General features: G+C 43.6%; 1 protein-coding gene across 1 annotated transcript in view; it reads left to right on the top strand.

Annotated features, from left to right (window-relative positions):
* Alg3 (Alg3, alpha-1,3- mannosyltransferase) overlaps positions 1-21,928 on the top strand; it is a 162,627-nt gene that overhangs the window by 2,291 nt on the left and 138,408 nt on the right. Inside the window, exon 3 of the mRNA XM_065433730.2 lies at positions 14,694-14,841. Within this exon, the coding sequence (XP_065289802.1) occupies positions 14,694-14,841 (148 nt within the window). The remainder of the gene's footprint in view (positions 1-14,693; positions 14,842-21,928) is intronic.

Below are 21,928 nucleotides of genomic sequence, written 5' to 3'. Positions count from 1 at the left end.
AGTAGCACGTCAACAGGACCTGGGGCGCTATAACGTAAAACTATTCCAATTCTGCAATCAGCCCACTGCGATTGGTCAAAAACTTTTTGGACCACCCCCACTTCACCTGTCTGTCACGCGACATCACGAAAACCACGATAGCTCCCCAGCTAATATGACGTGTACACACTGATTATGCATAATTTGACCGAGCAAAACAAAAAGTTATTTCTGACTTGATGCCTTTTTGCCATTAGTCCTCGGCTATTGGTCAAAAGTTTTTGGGCTGCTCCAAATTCACCTGCCTCTCACGCGACGTCACGAAACCGCAAAAACTTACCACGTCAAAGTGACGCGTACGCGTTAAAGATGCAATAATATGCCGAACAAAGTTGAATGTTCTTCTGAATAGCCGCAGGCTGCCCCGTTTTATTTATTTATTATTTATTTGGTACCCACAGCGCCCTTTCAGGCATTACAGTGGGGGGGTACAGATGAAAAACAAGCATCAAAATTGCAGGTTTGCATAAATTTGTGTAAGTCAACAACACATTATTATAGGCCGACAAAAAAGAAAAGCACACAGCTAAGTTGCACACAGCCATATCGGAAACAGGCACGTTGCAGATGTCACATTTGAAAAAAAAAAAAAGAGTACATAAAGCACAATGATTACAGAAACTCATAATGAAAAAGCAAAAAAAGAAACAAATAGAATAATAAGTTGGAAAAAAAAACAATGCAATGATTAAGATACAGTGCGACAAGGTGGAAAAAAAGAAAAAAAAAGAGAAAAAGAGGCACTAAAAGAAAATGTCATTTGCAACTGGGATTGTTTATAGGTCATGATTGCTAGGCGTACGCGGGATATTTACCAAGCCTTAGGGATCAAAAGATTCTATTGCTTTTAATGCAGAAAAGAACTTGTTAGGACAAGAAATTCCTACAATTGAGGCGGGAAGTCGGTTCCACTGACTGATGGTCCTTGGGAAAAACGAGCTGCTAAAGGCCGATGTATTACATTTGTATTCTCTTATCTTCTGCTCATGATCTTTGCGTGCTGATGTGTAGTGAGGCTGGCTTATGTAAACGTCACGCGGAATTCGAGTATGAGTGTGATATATGGTGTGCAAAAGCTTCAGTCGAAACGACGCTCTTCGGCGCTGAAGAGATTGCCAGTTTAGCATTGCCTTAGATTTAGTTGCACTAAACTGCCTGTCATACATTGCTATATCTAGTACATATCTTGCCGCCATGGACTGAACTTTTTCTAGTTTTTCTTTGTTGGTTACTGATGAAGGATCCCACACAGGGCATGCGTATTCGAGCGCACATCTTACATATGATTTATACAGTAGCTCCCGGGTTTGTTGTGGAAACGCATGTGTATTTCGTTGTAAAAATCCCAAGCTCTGACAAGCTTTGCCTACGGTATAATCCACATGCCGATTCCATGATAAAGAGGGGCAAAAGTAAACGCCTAGGTATTTATATTCACACACCATTTTTACTGAACAGTGGTTTATCGTATATTCAAATTTTCCAGGATTTTTTTTTTTCTGGAGAACCTCATACACACGGTTTTCTCGAGATTCAGTTTCATTTCCCATCGCTCACACCACTCGTGTATGGCATATAAGTCGTTTTGAATTACGAAGCAGTCACTTTCACATGTAACCTTACGGTATAATATACAGTCATCTGCAAATAACCTAATATAGGACTGTACATTTTCATTAATATCATTGATATAAAGTAGGAAAAGAAGGGGCCCCAGAACTGATCCCTGAGGTACCCCTGACGTTACATTACCTATTGCAGATTGTTCACCGTTTACGACTACATATTGTCACCTCTCTCGTAAATATTCGGCGATCCACGCAATAACTTGGGGATTAATATTAAATCTGGTTAGTTTCTGCAGTAACAGGTAATGTGAAACGGTGTCGAATGCTTTTTGAAAGTCAAGAAAAATACAGTCGACCGATGATTTGTCGTCCAGGGCTGCCGCTAAGACATGTGTGAACTCTACTAGTTGTGTGACGCATGATAATCCTCGCCTAAATCCATGCTGATTTGGGTTAAATATAGAATTACTATCCATATGTTTGACTACTGCAGTATATAACACATGCTCTAGAACTTTACTGCACATAGAAGTTAGTGAAATGGGACGGTAGTTATTAATAATGTTGCACGGGCCAGTTTTATGTATAGGAGCAACCGATGCCATTTTTCAATCAGCCGGAAGTGAACTGTGTTCCAAGGACTTCTCAAAAATAATTTTCAAATACATTGACACTATATGAAAGCAAGACTTCAACATAAAATTGGGTAAACAGTCAGGGCCCACAGCTTTTGCACAATTTAAATCACAAAGCAGTAATTCAATGCCCCAAGCTTCGATCACTATTTTAGGCATGGGTGTGGATTCGTGTTTTAACAATTTCAGATCTTTCCTATAATCTGTTGGTGCAGAGAACACTGATGTAAAATAAAGATTGAACAACTTGGCCTTTTCTGTGGCGTCGCAAATTGTAACGTCGCCATCGGTCAAAGCGGGGATAGAAATGTTGTTTTTTTTATTTCGTTTTATATGCTTCCAAAGTTCCTTCGGGCTTTGCTTTATCTTACTATCTATTGTTTTAAAGTAGGCTCATTTTGTTTGGATTGTAGCGTTGTTCACTTCCCGCGTTGCCAGTTTTAGTTTACAAAAGTTCTCTTTAGAAGGGTATCGTTTAAATGAACGGTAAATTCTTTGCCTACGCTTTACTAAAACATTCAGTTCTTTAGTGTACCATGGCTTACTTCGAATACGCCTTCTAGTCAATACCCATGACGGAACAAACCGGTTGCGCAGTTCAAAGATTTTTTCTTTAAATAAAACCCATAGGTTTTCCACAGAGTACTCATCCGCAAGTGTTTCGAACACAACGAAATATGCTTCCAGTGAAGCATTGATTGATTGGATATCAGCCTTGGCGTAATTGTACATGCACCGATTCTTCTCACTGTAAACGCTTACATGTGTCATATTTATTTCGCTTAGCACGACGTCATGATCACTTATCCCTGGCAATATTTCAGTGTTCTGGACCATTTCTGGCATATTTGTGAAAAAAAGATCTAGGATATGACTTCCTCGCGTAGGTTTCAGTACAGTTTGTCTTAATGAAAGGAGGTTCATGAAATCGGCAATTTCAGATGTGAAGCTAGGGGAGCTTCCAGAGGCTATCGGCTGTTCATTCCAATTGAGGTTAGGCAGATTAAAGTCCCCACCCACAATGACGTAATCGGATGTGATTTTTGTAGCTGTGGCAGTGAAATGAGACAATTCCCTGGCTGAACCACTTGGTGGCCGGTAGAAGGAACAGACTGACAGGGATTTGCCGTTCGGGAGTTTCAGCTGACACCAAACAGCTTCACTCCTATCTTCTATAATATTTACGCGTGTAGAAGGGATGCGTTGGTCTACCAAGATAAATACGCCACCTCCGTGGTAATTTCTATCTTTTCGATAAACTGTAAAGTTATCAGGAAATACTTCAGAGCTTGCTACGTCTTCATCGAGCCATGATTCGGTGCCAATAACTACACTAGGTTTGACCATGTGCACTAAATTGCTGAAAGCATCAACTTTGTTTTTAATGCTCCTACAGTTGACTACTAAAAAGGAAAGTGAAGTCGATAAGGAGTTATTGGGTCATTTGCACGGCACAACCTTGTCTGAAAGGTCATCATAGGTGTACTTGATGCCGTCTATGTAGAGTGTGTCATGCCTTAATTGCACACGTGCGTCCTTACTTTTGTGTTCCTGAGCAAATCGCCACAGGTTTCGCCTTCTCTTGCGCACTGGCTCAGAAAAGTCTTCTGACATACTGATACCTGTATCTTTCAAATTCTTGGCCTTTCCTAAAATCAGATGTTTTTCTTTCAGAGACCCAAACCTTGCGATCAAGGGTCGTGTTTTCCCTTCTCGAAATTTTCCAAGTCGATGGGCGTTTTCGATCGACTCAGGGTTAACTTGCAATTTCGTTGCGCATACTTCCTTCAAAAGCAATTCAGATGATGACCAAGATTCGCGAATATTTGTATCAGGTATGCCGTAGAACACGAGGTTGTGCTGCCTACTACGATTTTCAAGATCATCGACCTTATTTTGGAGCAGCTGTATCACCCCGTGCTGTGCGTCATAGTGTGCAATACACTCAGTAACGGCGGATTCTAAGTTTGGTAATACTGACATTTTTACTTCAATTGACGACACACGTGCAGTCAAATCATTTATAGCTGCCTTCTGTTCCGCTTGATTCGCCTCAATAATATTAAGCTTTCGAACAATCACATTTTGCCTATCCAAAATTTTCTGTAGTGTCACATCAGTGTTAGGTCCGGGATTCATTTCAATATCACCACACAGTATTAATAATAAGAAATAAAAAGCATAACGACGCAACAACAAAATGCGATGCCTTGAGCGGTTTCTGGCGTCGGAATGCATACGTACACAGTTATACAGGATACGGGGTTCAGGAAGGAATAAAAGATGGCTGCCGCCAATCACTCTTGCTCTGGCTACTTTCTCCTGTCGGAGAGCATGGGTTTATTTGCGTGTAATAAACCTTTTTGTGTGGCCGTGTAACGTTTTCGAGAACCTTCGGCACGTTTACGACCTCGTTCTGCCAACTCTTCTTTGCTGAGGATCCGTTTTAGTGTCATTCTTAAGCTTCCGTTGCATGCTGCTGTGGTTGTCGATGAGCCACCGCAAGCTAAGTAAGAGAAAGCAGACCAATCGCAGGCGCCGGCACCACCCTTTCCTTCCAGTTATCGATATTCAGTGCAGTGGCTGGGCCCCATCGAATCCCTCCACACTTGAGCATGCTCCTCGCCTCTTGTGAGTCAATTAGATAAGACACGCCGCTCAGTGCAGGCAATGTTATTCGTTTTTCTCACAAACAAAACTGACATCCTATGAACGAGGGGAGCATTTGATTGGTTTGTTCAGCCAACCCTGCAGGTGACCTCCCAATGCTTGCGTCAGCGGTTATGCAAATTTGACGTCAGGAGATTGGAATAAAAACATATTGGAATAGTACGTTATGTGGCCCCTAATGGCATCCCAATTATGTTAATAAAGACGTTGGGCCTAAAATCTGAGCAAGCATTAAGAGGTAGTGAGCAAAACAATAATGGACGGTAGAGCCCCTGATGGGTGGAGACTAAGCAGGATGAACATGATATATAAGGGAAAGGGGGACAAAGCTGACAAAAACAACTGCCATCCCACAAAGGGACATCAGTGGTTTACAGGGTGGCGATGCAGATTGTGAAGGACAGACTGCAGGCATGGGTGGAGGGCGAAAAGGTGCTGAGGGAACCACAAAATGGGTGCCAGGAACAAAGGAGGTTAGACGACAATATGTTTTCATTGACCAAGGGTATTGAAATAATAGAAAAGGAACGCAGGCCCCTATGGCTAGCATTTCTGGATATCAAGCGAGCTTATGACAGTGTAATCTAGTAGGACTTGTGGGACATATTGTGCATACTAGAGGTGGAAGATGGAGTAACTAATCTTTTAAAATATATCGAAAAAAGTAACAAGGTGCTTATAAAATGGAAAAGAAAAAGGTATCTGAGCCTATAGAGATATAGTGGGGCTTAGGCAGGGCGCCCTCTGTCACCTTTGTTGTTCACATTGTATCTACAAGGATAAGAGACCAAATTAGAGAGGAGTGGACTTGGCGTCAACCTTTCTTTTTTCAAGCAACGAGAATGGACTGAAAAGTGATTACCGGGACTGGTGTACATGGATGACATTATACTTAGGGTAGACTTATGGTAGATTGATGGACATTTGCGCTAAAGAGGGAGATAGGTTAGGTTTAAAGTTGAGTAATGAAAAATTGGCAGTGATGATTTTTATTGATAATCAGGGCGGCGAGCATAGGACACAGGAGTTTATGCTGGAGTTAGTGGATAAGCACAAATATCTTGGCATGTGAATAAACAGTGGGGCTAAGTGCTTATTGGAACATAAAAAATATGTAACGATTAAAGGTAGTAGGAATACAGCTGTAATGAAAAATAGGGCACTGTCTGGCTTTCGGCAATGCGGTCCTGTGCATGAGATCAGAGGTTCTAGCAAGATTGGAAATTAAGCAACGAGGTGTATGTAGGCTTGCTTTGGGAGCACACGGAAATACGTATACCAAATCTGGAGGTGCCGGGTGACATGGGATGGACATCATTCGAGGGCAGGGAAGCTAGCAGCAAGATAGATGTGAGGAGCAATTGAGAGAAATGGCGGGAAAGCAGTAGGCAAGGAAAGTTTTCAGTTACTTGTACACGTAGAATCATCATCATCAGCCTATATTATGTTCACTGCAGGACGACGGCCTCTCCCTGCGATCTCCCATTTCCATTGTCCTGCGCCAACCGATTCCAACTAGCGCCTGTGAATTTCTTAATTTCATCACCCCTCGATAGTCTTCTGCCTTCCTCGACTGCACTTTTCTTCTCTTGGCACCCATTCTGTAACCTTAATGGTCCACCGGTTATCTAACATTTGCATTACATGACCTGTGCAGCTCCATTTTTCTCTCTCAATGCCAATTAAAATATTGTCAATTGAAAATTAAAATAAAAGTGTGGATCAGAAAGCAAACCCCCATTTGCTCTCTGATCCACACTGCTCTCTTCCTGTCTCTTAACATTGCACCTAACATTCTTCATTCCATCGTTCTTTGCACGATCCTTAAGGTGCAACTCTGGTGATTTTTTCGACCATGCTAGCGTAATGGAATACTTAGATTCTCGAGACCCCCCTGTCTCGCGTCTGATAGTAGGATTGTTACACAAATTTGCAAATAATGTTAAATAAGCAAAAAAGTGCAACCACAAACCAAACCTGACCAAGCAGCTAAGTGAACCTCTTCGTGTAACATCACAAGTGTCTCCACCTGAACTAACCTGAGTGTCTCAGGTTAGTTCAAGTAGTAACACATAAATACCTAAGAAAGTGTATGGGCAAACCGCACTGCAGTAGCTCAGTTGGTTAGAGCATTGCATGCGTAATGCGAAGACATGATATCGTTCGCCACCTGTGGCAAGTTGTTTTTTCATCCACTTTCATTGCCATTAATTTATGATTTCTTTAATTCAATTAGTATATACAAGTAAGTTCCCCTGTGTTTTCCATGGTGTCTTCGTTGGCTTCTCATGACATGATTAATAAAAAGTCGGGCCCCTTGGTTTAACCCCTTTCATTGATGCCTTCAGGTAGCATGTACGGGTTTATTGATCAGTTGCCTTCAGCCAGAAAGATCATGTACTCGTGACGCCTGTGGCAGAAAGGATGTTCCACATCTGCCGCCAAGGTTTACAAGTGGTGGTGCTGGCTGACACTCCCAAGGTTAGTTTTAGTAGTAGCACATAAATACCCAAGAAAGTGGAAGGGCAAACCACGACGTGGTAGCTCAAGTGGTTAGAGCATCGCACACGTAATGCGAAGGCATGGGATCGTTCCCCACCTGCGGCAAGTTTTTTCATCCACTTTCATTGCCATTAATTAATCATTTCTTTAATTCTATTAGTAAGTACAAGTAATTTCCCCAATGTTTTCCTTGGTGTCTTTGTTCGTTGGCTCCTTATGATATGATTAATAAAAAATCGGGCCCCTCGGTTGAACCCCCTTTATTCTCGTTCCACCGGGAAAGGCGCGCAAGGCATGCCGACCTCGCCCGTTGGCAGCGAAGAGCAAACGCTCGGCTGAATCATGACCGCGCCTGACCTTCGTATGACAATATGTCAGCTGCACCAGCTCTTCGGATTTGTCAAATATTGACAGCTATAATTCTGATGAATTCAGTAGTCGCGAATTGTCGTTCGCATTCGACTCATCACTACGAGAACCAATGCCCATACACTACATATCGTGCTGCAACATGAAGACCAAGGGTACCCCTAACCACTGATTTTATATGTGCTGCTTACTATTTTAGATGTTTAACCCATTCTCAGGGAAGTGCTTTGCATGCTCACTGTAAGATGTGGAGCATGACTTTCCACATTTGTATCCTGCAAGAACGCCGCTGACAGTCCAAACCACCGAACGGTGCATTTGTTTACATCGGCAGATACAGCGACCATTCCTCGTTCGCTTGAAATATAATGCTATAGCTGCTCATCGGTGACATCAATTACTGTCAGAACATATCAAAACGACCTTCTATACTTAGCCTTTAATATGCCACTACTCGTCCTGTCTGCTTCATTGTGAACATGGAAACCGTACGGGTTCGAAACATCTTCATTTCATTTGACTTGGTCAGTGGCTGCAAACCTTTTTTTCACTTCAATGCATGACCAGCCGAATTTTCGTTGAAACCTTGACGATGTGTAAAACAGGCAAATTTTATGCATCTAAGCATCGTTGCATCACTCTGAATCGCACTGATATGAGTGACCACACATCAAAAACAGCGAGCGGGAGTCCGTAGTAGGGAGCGTTATAAGCTGCCTACTTATCATTCTTCGTATTCTCTTCATGCACATAATGTGTTCTATAAAGTGGACATAATGCGTAGTTTTCTTGCAGAAACGCCGATGCTGGTATAGACACCGTTTATAGACATTGTTTACGCTGCTGTATTGAGGGGCCCACGCTTGCTGCCAATTTGGGATATGAGGCAAGCAGTGCACCTTGGAAGCTAAAGAATGAGTCTGCATGACAATACATAAAAATACATCTATGTTCGTAGTGGCATTTAATTTAGGGAAGAGCCAGTGAGTGCGTCGGGCAGCTTTCTGGTCGAAAATGGCAAGGTACTGATGTCGATAGTGCTCTGTGTCATCGCTTCTCGCTTTTTGTGTGCGCACTGTACAAAATGAGGAATGGTTTATTTCAAATCCGGATAGTCAAAACTGAACTGCAGAAGGAGTTTTCTTCATCCTGATGGCTAAATTAGCTTTGTCAGTTGCTCAGGCCCACCAGCAGCAGACGCATCAACTACGTGACTGTGACATATATGCTTAACCTCGGCTGAATGCGATCGGCATCGGCTCAAACTGTGCATGCAGATGGCGAAGGCCATCTGCATGCACAGTTTCGTGCAGCCTACTTCTAGAGGGAAGATAACTTCTCATGCCATGCACCAGCTCACGATCGTCGATTCCTCGGCGCTCTCGTCACTGTCGTTTGCATAATCTCGGCATGCTTTGCATGGAACACTCCTGACATGACACACAATGTGGCTTGTAACTGAGGAGGAGGCAAAGTAGGGTGTTCGAGGCAATTAATTAAGTTCATTTGTAAAAAATCTGTGCAACTCTCGGACCTGCTTTTTTGAGGACGTGATGGAAGTGTTCAGAGGAACGTACCCAGCGAATTTCATCCACATCCATTGACATAGGAAAATCACCGGATTCGCCCTTTAACTTGTTCTGGAGTTTCTTTGTCAGTCTCAGAGTTTGTGCCCCATATGTTAGCACTGGTAGAATGCACTGATTGCACACCTTTCTTTTTAATGATAATGGTAAGCTTCCAGGCAGGATCTGACAATGTCTGCCATATGCGTTCCAACCAATTTTTATTCCTTTGTAAATTTCCTTCTCATGATCAGGGTCTCCTGTGAGTTGTTGACCTAGGTAAACATACTCCTTCATAGACTCTAGAGGCTGATTGGTGATCCTGAGCTCTTGTTCCCTTGCCCAGCTATTGATCATTATCTTTGTTTTCTGCCTATTAATCTTCAACTCCCCTTTTGCACTCTTTCTGTTAAGGTCCTCAAATCATTTGTTGTAACTCGTCCCCAGTGTTGCTGAACAGGACAATGTCATCTGCAAACCGAAGGTTGCCGAGATATTCGCCATTGATCCTTACTCCTAAGCCATCCCAGTTTAATAGCTTGAATACTTCTTTCAAGCAGGCAGTGAGCATCATTAGAGAGATTGTGTCCCCGTGTCTGACGCCTTTCTTTATACGCATCTTTCTACTTTTCTTGTGGAGAATTAAAGTAGCAGTGTGTTCTGTGGGGCTGGTTGGTTCATCTTTAGAATAAAAACAGGAACAGCGCAACACAGGACGTTTACGACGTCCTGTTTACTCTCTCGTCCTGTGCTGCGCTGTTCCTGTTTTTATTCTAATGAAAGTAGCGGTGGAATCTCAGTAGAGAGATGTCTACGTAAGCCTCCTGTACTCCTCCATTACGTAATGCCTCTATGTCTGCTGATATCTCTTCTGAATCAAATGCCTTTTCATAATCTAGAAAGCTATATAGAGAGGCCGATTGCACTCTGCAGATTTCTCGGTAACCTGGTTGATGACATGGATGCGAACCATTGTAGAGTATGTCATCCTCAAGCCAGCCTGTTCTCTTGGTTGTCTGAATTCCAAGGTTGCCCTTATTCTATTGGAAATTATCTTGGTGAATATTTTGTACAATACTGGAAGTAAGCTAATGGGTCTATATTTGTTCAATTCTTTAACGTCTCCCTTTTTGTGAATTAGTATAACGTTGGCATTATTCTAGTTCCCTGGAACCCTTATGAGACAGTTCGTATAGAGGGCTGCCAGCTTTTCAAGCATGATGTCTCCTCCATCTTTGGTTACTCTGACTGTTATTATTCCATCTTCTCCTGCCGCTTTTCCACGTTTCATGTCTTGCAAGGCCCTTCTAACTTCATTGTTAGTTATAGAAAGAGCCTTTGTAACCTGTTCATTACTACTTCGAATGGAGGTATCGTGTATTGTAGCCGCCTTGGGTACTGTACAGATCAGTACAGAATTCTTCTGCTGCTTTTACTATATTTTCGAAATTACTAATAATATTACCCTGGTTATCTTTCGGAGCATATATCTTGGCTTGTCCTGGGCCAAGTTTTCTTCTCACTGATCTAATGCTGCATCCATTTTTTACTACTTCCTCAGTCTTTCTTGCATTATAGTTTCGAATATCCCTTATTTTCTCCTTGTTGATCAGGTTTGACAGTTCCGCGGATTCTGTTTGATCTCTGGAGTTGGACACTTTCGTGCTTTGTTGTTTCTTTATTAGATCTTTTGTTGCTTATTAGAGCTTACCTACTGGTTGCCTTGGTGCCTTGCCTCCCACTTCAATTGCTGCTTCTGAAGCCAGCGTAGTTACAGTTTCATTCATTACCTCTATGTCATCTTCATCTCTCTGTTCTGAGGCTGCATATTTGTTTGCAAGTGCCAGCCTGAACTTGTCTGCTTTTACCCTTACTGCCTCTAGGGTGGCCTGTTTCTTCAGGACCAATTTTACTCTTTCATGTGGAATGTTGACACAAAATGGAAAAGCAAACCAGGAAATTGTAACACGAATATTTGGATAACAGCAGGGAAGCAAGCCAAGAAACATTGGTTCAGAAAAAGGTTAAAAAAACAGAGTGGAGTCTGTGGAAAACAGGGATGCAGATAAAATCGGCACTGGGAACATGCAGAACTTTCAAGCAGGAAATTGCCAAAGAAAATATCTACGATAATTCTAGGGGAAACTCTTTGTTCTGTGAAGCCAGAACAGGAGTATTGCGGGCTAACATGTGAAATCATAGAGACTGACAAGATACAGTGACTGGGTGACCTTTACATCAGCATGCTGTCTATTGCCCTCACCAAAAATGAAGTCAAGTATCTGGCTGTGATGCGATAGGGGTGCATGTGTGACATAATGCAAAATTTGTTTTTTCATTACTTTTGCTCATGTATATAGTTCTGGCGATTTAGCAAATAAATATCAGTTGAAGTCAGCGCCTGTGTTGTGTTCTTCCTTCAGTCCTCGTATCTTGCGCTGTGCAAACATGTCAATGTCAAGAGGAAGCTCTTTGTTGTTTGAAGCCAGGACAGGAGTCTTGCGGGCTAAGACAGAGCGAGTCAAGTACCAAAGTATAGACAGTTATGTGGTGCGTGTGAAGAGGAAGAGGAAATGGCTGAACACCTAATACTTTTCTGTAAAGGGCTTCACCCTGCAGTTCAAAGCAATGGGACAGACTTTTTCAAGAAAATGGGGTTTAGGGTCAGTGGAGGAAAAATAGACTTTAAGCGGGTAGAAATAACCGAATGGAGGTTATCTGATTCGTGGATAAAATCAAGGCAAGAGTGAAATTTCACCCTTCACTAAGTACAAAATATATTATTAGTCATGGCTAGGTGTCGTGTGCTGCCGCCCAATTTAAAGGGTTCAGCCTTATCCATCCATCCATAGAATATGGTGGTTGTGCGTCACACGTCCACGGTGTGCGAGCAATGAAGTGTGATTCATTTCTATGGAGCAAGGGATGAACGCACATTGAAATCCACAGGGAAATGCAGCCCACATATGGGGAAAGGTGTCTCGCTTTGAAAAGTCTGGGTTGGTGGTGTTGTGAGTTCGGAAAAGGCCAACAGTGGTTCCACAGTCAGCTGGACGACTCTACAACAGGGGCATGTGAAGTTTAAGTGCTGCGACGGGTCAGATGTCTGAACCGGTGTGGGGACTATGCGGAAAGATAGTGTAAAGCAGGTAGCATAGTATGTATACTTGTAATTACTTGCACGTACACTGCTCAGCGATTGAAACGCGATGCTTGGACAACATGGTGGTCGATACTTTCTTGTGCCACTGACGGGCGCTGGTGACACTGAGATGATGCACTTTTGTGTTGCATGAAAGCAAGAATCTTTTTGATGCATCGTAACAGCATTCGGCCTCTTCAGCCGAATGCTGGGTGAACACCCTGCGATCATCGGTTCCGCAAAAAGCGCTGAAAGCCATGCTGCCTGAGTATCACATTTAAATCACTCAGGACTGTACCTTATTTTGGCTAATAAAAAAATAGGGGCAAGGACTTTCTGATTCGCCTTCATACTAGACCAAGTCACAGCTGGTAAGGTCATTTGACAAGTCAGTGTATGCAACCACAGAGAACAGCTAGCTGTTTACTGTGACAGGTTTAGTTCTTTCTCATTGACTTTTTGTCACTAGCTCAGCTAGCAAGTAGCCTGAGGTTCTAGCACAGCTAGAACCTCAGGCCTCAAGAACTTCAAGTGCCCGTTTAATGTAGTGTGCAAAAATGGATAGAAAAGTAATGCTAAAGGATAGAAAGTTGGGCGAGTTGGTACGGTAACATGATCTTGGATTGTCAAGTTGGACACTTTAGTTGGACATAGAAATTAGCGTTCGTGCTGTCTGCTCCTTTCTGTGTCTGTGTTCAGTTCGCGCTACAATCCAAGATCATGATAAATGGATAGAGTTTGAGAGCCGATGGTGATGACAGGCGCCAGCCCTACCAACTTTGCACTCTATCCAATCGGCATGCACTGAAGTGGACAGTCCACTTAGTTGACACTTGGTACACACTTACAGAATACCCGCCCCTCAGGTTTCTAGCTTAGTGGCTATGGTCTTGGGCTGCTAAGCACGAGGTCATGTGATCAAATCCCGGTCATGGTGGCCGCATATTGATGGGGGCGAAATGGGAAAACACCCGCATGCTTAGATTTAGGTGCATGTTAAAAAACCCCAGGCGGTCCAAATTTTCGGAGTCCCCCACTACGGCGTCTCATAATCAGGCCGTGGTTGTGGCACGTAAAACCCCATAATTTTTATTTCTTTATTTTTAGGCTTGCTGTTTAGTGCTTGGTTTGAAGGATCTTTAACACTTTGAGGCGGTGTTCATTTTTATTAAAATTGCTTGTTTATGTTGCAGGAGCACACACACATATACAAGAATTCGATATTAGCCCATGCAGGCAGCAGTCATTAAACAAAAGGTTGTTTGAAATTCAAACAGGAAGAAGTTGTTCCCAGGTTGAGTTTCAATGCCTTCCACACCACTCGCCCACTATCGTATCAGCAAGTGTTTATCACGTGCACACGGAGAATGTGCTATTGTTGCCTGTTCATGCAAGCATTTCTGCCACAATGCTATAGTAACCAAGTGGTGAACGAAAGGGAGTGTATAATTATACTGCCTCACAAGTAACTGGCAGCACTGCTGAAGGTACGACATCTATGCAGGCAATATCCTTGTGTAGCAAAATATAGTTGGGGACACAACCTGTCTGATTATTGTTACAGCCATTAGCATTAACAAATTGTGAACAATTACTCAGGGAACACTCAACCTATTTTAAGAGGTTAGAGTCATTGTCAAGTTGATTTAGTTTGTATAGTAAAACCTTGTGGCATACCGCATCAGACGCTTCTGAAATGTCCAAGAAAATGCAGTGCATAGTGGATCCCATGTCTAAAACGTGATGTAGCTTACATGTAAAGGATATAAGTTGCTTATCAAACCAATATGGTTTGCAAATACCATGTTGTGCAGGCAAGAGAAATGAGCTAGATTCACGATTGAGATGATAATATAGAAAGTTGCTTTTGCCGAATGTGAGACATGCAAAGTTTGTGAGCTTTAAATACCGTAACAGATTTGGCTTATAAAATTTTGGCATTACATTTTGTTGTGCAGCTGTGATGTGCAGTGTGATATTTCTTACAGCCACAAGGATTTGATATTCCATTGAATTGCGACAAATTCCATCCAAATCAGCTTTTCACTTACCTTATGATAACAGTTCTGCTTCTTGCATTCATTTAAATCAGTAGCTACTCTGTGTGAAGCAGGGAGAATAAAACTCGGTCACTGGAATTAAAATGGGATTCAGGTGCACAAGTATGGTGGGCTGCTAGAGCGGTTTTCTCTTTGTGTTTTAGGTACCCTGCAGGCTTTGTGTACATCTTCATGGCCCTGTACTACATCACTGGCCATGGGACAAACATTCCTCTAGCCCAGTACCTGTATGCAGGCCTCTACCTCTTCACCTTATGCCTGGTGTTCAGCTTGTACAACAAGACTTGCAAGGTGCCACTTCTGCTGAGCTTGCAGCCGCTATGATGCGTACGGACAGCAAAGAAAATTTTTCACTGCATTCTTTTTTTCTTTGAGGAGGGAACACTTTATTTAAAACCCGAAAGAAGTGTACAAAACACTGTTTGGACCAGTAGCGTAAAAGCTAGTAGCCAGTCCAATATCGACTATGCATATAGATTATGCATAAGGGAGGTAACGCAAGCAACACTCAGATGCAACATGTCTTCATGTGTACCACTAGAAAACACACTAAACCAAACTTGTAACAGTCAAGTTTGTGCTTGATGCAATTCAACATACAATTCTATGAAGGCAAACATTTCATAACATCAAAAGTAAGGTTAAAGAAGGAAAGAAAAAGAAAGGAAATAAAATTAAAAGAACAGATGTGCAGCAATAACAAGAAATTTCATGATTCTGTTTGGTTAGATAAGTAATGCAATTTACAACTCAGTTTAAAATCTTTAGCTACCTTTATTTCTGTTGGTAGCTCATTCTAAACTTGTGCGCCGGCAAACTGAATTGACAATTCACCGTACAAGTTGCTACATTTTGGTAGGTTGAAATTGAAATTAGAAGGTTGCCTAACGATATGGTTTGGGAAAAAGAAAATAGTCGGTGGTAATGGAAAATTGGTTTGGCTTATGTTGTTTATCATGATGCAAATCTTATGATTTTGTAGTGACATAAAGAATAAGATACTGAGCTCTTCCAAATAATTTGCAGTTTAGAGGCAGAATGGGTTGGAGCTGATAATCCACAATGCCCCTTTTTGAAGACGCAGTAAAGGCGATAAGTATGTAACATATGTAAGTCCTCAAGATTCAATGCTATAGCTAATATGAGAGGGACGGAACGAAAAATATAAAGATCTAAGCACGGAAGAGGGAAAATACTGCTTGGCTTTTATCAGAGTGTAGCAACCAAATACTAATTTCTAGCACACATTGTTTATGTGATCCTTCCAGTGTAAATGACTGTTGAAAAAAGGCATAAGTATTTCAATGAAAACACTTGCTCAATTAGAGTGGTGTCTAGCGAGAGAGAAATTAAACTGTAGTCCAGGGTCCTTTGTCTAGAATGAAAAATGACGTATTTTGTTTTTGCTATGTTCAACGTCAATCAATTACTAAAAACCAGGAAAACAGCTGACAGCTCCATCATTATACTGTTCTGCAGTGTTGTAAGCAAATTACTGGTAAATGTAAGTGCCACATCATCAGTATACATCATAATTTCTGAGAAGTGCAGTGTGCAGTACCATTTATATAGAAAGAAAATATTGAAGGACCTAGAATGGATCCTTGTGGTATGCCGCATGATATATTAACTTCTGGTGCGGAATCATTAATTACCACATATTGTATACAAAAGGACATATAACTGAAAAAGAATTCCAGTTTGCTATCAGCGAAGCCATAGCCTTTTAATTTGCATAGTAGTATATTGTGGCAAACTGTGTCGGATGCCTTCGTGATGTCTAAAAACAACAAAACTGCAATTTCATTTTGGTGTATAGTAGAATTAGTGTGCTGTGAAAGGCTTAATACGGCATTAGATGTTGACTTGTCTGAAGCAAAGCCATGTTGTTGCGGAACAGTAATATTGTTTTCGTTAATAAATTTTTTAAATTGTTGTGCTACTACCTTTTCAAAAAGGGTGGTAATGACACCTAATACTGATACACTGAAACCTTGTTAAACCGTAGTTGGCTGGAGCTCTGAAAAAGTATGTACTAAACAGTAGTACAGCTTAACCGAAATAGCATGAGATCGCCCACTTACCTGTCAAAAACGGAACTCGGAGAGTGTGCGATGAAAGGGGAAAAAAACATGCAGTATTTATTTACTTCACGCAACAAACGTGTTATTTTCGTTTGATGCTGCGGTGGCCTAGCAGCGACGACGGCGTCCTCTAACTTGCTGAAGCTGTGAGCCAGCTTTACAGCTAGCCCCATCTTCTCGGCAAACACTCGCATGGCAGATTCCTTGTTGGCATTGCATTTTCTCCGTGCACAGGTGCGGTAGCATTGCAGAAGCCGCAGGGCACCTCTTCATTGTGGCGTGCTGTTCTCGTCGCGACAATTGCATTCATGAGGCTAACGTAATGTGTAGATTTTGCCACTGTCGGGCCTGAATCGCCCATACTGTCGCTTTCCATGTCCTCCTTACCACTGTCGCTAGGCGACACTTCGGCAACAACAGAGGCAACTGTGGCGAAAAGTCGGACCTCGTAGCCGACACCTCTTCGCAGTCGCAGCAGCGCTGCCGAGCAACTTCTTCGCATTCCAAATGCCACACACTGTAGTTAACAGACCAATGTTGCTTGCCAGCACCGACTTTTCGCGTCACGTTTGATAGCACGAATGATGTCTAATTTTTCTTCTTTTCTAAGCACCCGGCGTCTTTTTTATCCAAGTTTCGGCATGACGCGAGCTCCCACTTGCATGACGCCGCAACGCTCTCTGGCACAGCGCTGAAATGATGTTGATGTGGCTTCATGCGCAAACGCACAAGGCGCTTGGAGGCCATTGTGCTGATCTCTGAGGCTTTTTCTGCCGGGGCTTGATGGATACTGTTGTATCCTTCTTTCTTGTTTCAGTTTCGTTTCTTTCAGTGTACATATCGTCATCGTCACTCAATATGATTTCCTATATAAGTGGCTTTACTGTGACGAATAAAGGAAGTTGCATACTGCGCTTGCGTGGTCCAGTGTCATGCGTCTGGTCTGAGCCAGACACCACATATTGGCGATGAGGGTCAGTATCGGAGCCATGCCGCTCGGGTGTTTCCCAGCACCGCCCCCTTTCTTGCCTGCACCCAGTGACCCGGCTGTGCCTTGGCAGCAGTGGAAACGCGTATTCCTGAATTTTCTGGAGGCCATTGGCGGCGATGAACTGCAGCCGAAGCATTACAAGGCAATTCTGCTGCACTCGCTCGGGGTTGAAGGCCAGCGAATATTCTACAGCATCCTTGCACAAGGAACAGACGTGCCCGCGGACGCCAAGGCCGAGGACAAGGTGGACCAGTTCAAGGATGCGCTTGCTACACTGGATACGCATTTCGCAAGCGCTATGAATGATTTGGTGGAGCGGCGCCAATTTCGCCAAAGACGACAACTGCCTGGTGAGACCTTTCGAGCACTTACAAACAGTCTTCGGGACCTTGCATCTACTTGCAATTTTGGCAGTGCTACAGATAGCATGATTCGAGACCAATTACTGGAAGGCACTTCGTCACGAACAACCCATGAACGCATGCTTCATGAAGGGTCTTCGCTTACACAGCAGCATGCTGTTGACATCGGGAAGCAAATTGAGCAAACGCAAAAAGAGCTCGGGGAATTCGCGCATAGCACTGTTAACAAGATTCAAGATGTGCGAAAAAGGTCAGCCTCTGAGCAAGGAAGCCGCTACAGGTGCGGCTCGTCATCGCACATGGCTAACTCGACTGCATGTCTGGCGGGGAACAAGCATTGCCACTCTTGTGGAAAAATTGGTCACTTTTCAAGCATCTGCAAATCGAAGAAACAGAAATAGTATGCCGTTCGAAAGCCCGAAAAGGCCAACGCCGTCACAGTACTTCAAATCGGTGACCATAATGCGTCGGCGAAAGATATTCGAGCCAATATTTCTATCAGGAAGATAAGATTGTCGTTGATTGTCGACACGGGCGCTACGGTTTCATTGCTCAGTGAAGAGCACTACCACAAATATCTAGCCAACACCTACTCATTGCGACTGCCGACTGCCAATTTGTGTAACTGTTCCGGAGAACAAATCAAGTTAAGCGGTTGCTTTCTTGCTGACGTATCTTACAAGGGAAACAGAGCCAGTGTGCTCTTTCATGTCACAACCAAGGGCACTTCGCTGCTGGGGCTTGATGCCGTTCGGAGCCTGGGAATCACTATCAACGGCTCAACCTTGAATTGCTGCCAGGTGACATGCCCTGATTCACTGCCTTCAGAATTCACGCAACAGTTTGCGCACTTGTTCACGGAACAGTTAGGGCATGTGAAAGGCTTTGTTCACCATGTTAAATGACGTTCATCTGTGAAACCAGTCGTTGCGAAGCTCCAACGCCTGCCGCTCACGCTACGGCAACAGGTATCGGTAGAGATACGTCTGCTGGCCGAAGATATAATTGAACCTGTCGACGCATCGGAGTGGATTTCACCGATCGTCGTCGTTAGGAAGAAGGACGGTTCAGTTAGGTTGTGTGTGGACCTACGTAAAGTGAACAAGGCAGTAATTGTCGATGCTTTTCCTCTTCCACATACAGAGGAACTACTTCATGAACTAGCTGGAGGAACGTGCTTCTCAAAGCTCGACTTGGCGTCGGCATACCACCAGCTAGAACTGACTCCGGAAAGTCGGGGACTAACCACCTTTATCACACACGAAGGATTGTTTCGTTTTAAGAGAGTGTGTTTTGGCCTTGCATCTGCCCCTTCAGCCTTTCAGAGAATGATGCAGCATATTTTGAAAGATTGTAAAGGCGTACTTTGTTACATTGATGATGTGATTGTGTGGGGCAAGACACGTGAGGAGCACCATAAGAATCTACACCAGGTGCTAAAACGCATTGGTGATTCAGGTTTGAAGCTCAACCAGAAATGCACATTTGCTGTTTCAGAACTATCCTTTTTAGGGCATACGGTGAGCTCAAAAGGGCTCACACCATTGCAGTCTAAGGTTGACGCTATGTCAAAGTGCCTGCTCCTCACGATGTTGCCACTTTGAGGTCATTTTTGGGTCTCGCTGGTTACTATGCTCGGTTTGTGCCGCGATTTGCTGATCTCGTCGAGCCGCTTAGAAGGCTCCTGCGGTCTGGTCAACAGTTCGTATGGGATGATGAGGCTGAGCGTAGCTTCCAGCTTGTTAAGACAGCTTTGTCTTCAAGCCCAGTCATACATATGTTTAACCCAGACCTTGATGTAATTGTTACGACAGATGTCTGATAAGGGACTGGGAGCCGTTCTTCAGCAACGCGATGGTGACAGCGTATGCACGGTGGCCTTCGCATCGCGTGCCCTGACTCCTGCTGAGCGGAAGTACTCCGCTGGGGAACGTGAGGCCCTTGCTTGTCTCTTCGCGTGCGAGCGCTGGCACGTCTACTTGTGGGGTAGAAAATTTTTGTTGCGTACGGACCATCAGGCACTGGTGACGTTACTTTCAGCTGCCGGTACAGGACGCAGACCTTTGCGTATATCCAGATGTACAGCTCGACTTTTGTATTATAACTTCGACATATAGTACCAAAAGGGATCGCAAAATGTCGTGTCCGATGCGCTTTCACACTTACCTCTTGACTGTGATTCGCTGCAGACGATGCAGGAAGAAATTGTGTCCGTTGTATCAGAGTGCCTAACAAAGGAACAGCTGCAGGTGGCCACTGCTGCAGACAGCACACTGCAACGGGTTGTTGTACACGTGGTACATGGTTGGGCGCCTAGAAAAGCTTTGCCAGCAGAAATAATGCCGTACTTTAACGTGCGGGATGAGCTTTCTTTCGTTGATGGCCTTTTGATGCGCGGCAAGCAGGTAGTTGTTCCGAGTTAATTAACCTCGCTCCTTGTTGGTTTTGCGCACGAAGGTCATCCAGGAATTGTGAGGACAAAGCAGAGACTACGTGATCTTTACTGGTGGCCGCGTTTGAATAAACAAGTAAAAGAAGCAATCCATTTTTGTCATATCTGCCAGGCCGCGGACAAGTCCGCTAAACCGTCGTTTGCACCACTGCAGCCGGTGACGTTTACAGCGCTACCATCGCAGAAGTTAGCAATGGATATAGTGAAACCGATTGACTGGGCCCCTTCAAACTGTAGGTACATGATATCGCTGATCGATTATCATTCCAAGTGGCCTGAGGTTGCCTTTTCATCTACAGTGACGTCACAGAGTGTGGTCGATTTTTTGCAGACTGTGTTCAGCTGAGAAGGCTATCTGGAAGAAATTGACACAGATAATGGGCCTCAGTTTAGATCGCAAATGTCTGAAACATTCTTGAGAGAGAGGGTTATTGCACATCATTGTTCTTCTCTGTACTATCCACAAGGAAACGACGCGATTGAACACTTTAATCGCTTGCTGAAAGATTTCATGCAGGTTGCCTGATTGGAACAACGGCCCCTCCAGGCTGCTGTGGTTGACTATCTCAGCATATATAGGTCGATGCCACATGCGACAACGGGTGTGTCGCCAGACAAGTTGCTTCATGGGCGCCAGCCAAGGACAAGACTCAATACAGTGGGTTTGCCGACAAGAGAGGGTGTCCATGCCAGTTTGAATAAAAATGTTCCTGCTAGGGTTAAGGCGAAGCAGACGTATGCAAAACAGTATACGGAGAAGGAGGCGAGGCCCGAAAAGACCAGCCTTTTGTGTAGGGGACTTCGTTCGTGTGCGCAAGCCAGCAGGTGGTGGGAAAGCGTCGGTAAACTACATGGGACCTTTCAAGATTGTCGGCAGAAAAGGCAAAAATAGCTTTTTGATGAGCGACGGTCGTTGCTGGAATGCGTCTAAACTAGTTCGGGTTCCCTACAATCAATCGCAGACAACAGAACAATGGGCATGGGAATTGCCTCATGACTACTCGGGTACCGCTGGGGCTGAAAGCCGCGCAGACGCTGAACAGGGTGAACTGTTGCGATCGCCGGAAACAAGGGCTGAAGTTAATGAAGAAGTGGTCGCTCCTTTAGAGGATTTGGTGGAGCAACCTTTGCGTCGCAGCACTATGGTACGCCGACCTGTCAAAAGATTTGCGTTTTCTTTACCTGAACAATAAGTGTTTAGTTCGTGTTATTTTGGTTGTTGCAAATTACTATGTTGTATTTTCAAGCGGGAGGCGATGTTGTATCCTTCTTTCTTGTTTCAGTTTCGTTTCTTTCAGTGTACATATCGTCATCGTCATTCAATATGATTTCCTATATAAGTGGCTTTACTGTGACGAATAAAGGAAGTTGCATACTGCGCTTGCGTTGTCCAGTTTCATGCGTCTGGTCTGAGCCAGACACCACAGATACGACGCACCGTTGTGTTTGCGCCACAAAAAGTGGAAACGCTACGTGTTAACCGATACGT

Source organism: Dermacentor albipictus, chromosome 2 (assembly GCF_038994185.2).
Source record: "Dermacentor albipictus isolate Rhodes 1998 colony chromosome 2, USDA_Dalb.pri_finalv2, whole genome shotgun sequence".
Taxonomy (NCBI): domain Eukaryota; kingdom Metazoa; phylum Arthropoda; class Arachnida; order Ixodida; family Ixodidae; genus Dermacentor; species Dermacentor albipictus.
This window is presented reverse-complemented; position numbering and strand designations above follow the sequence as displayed.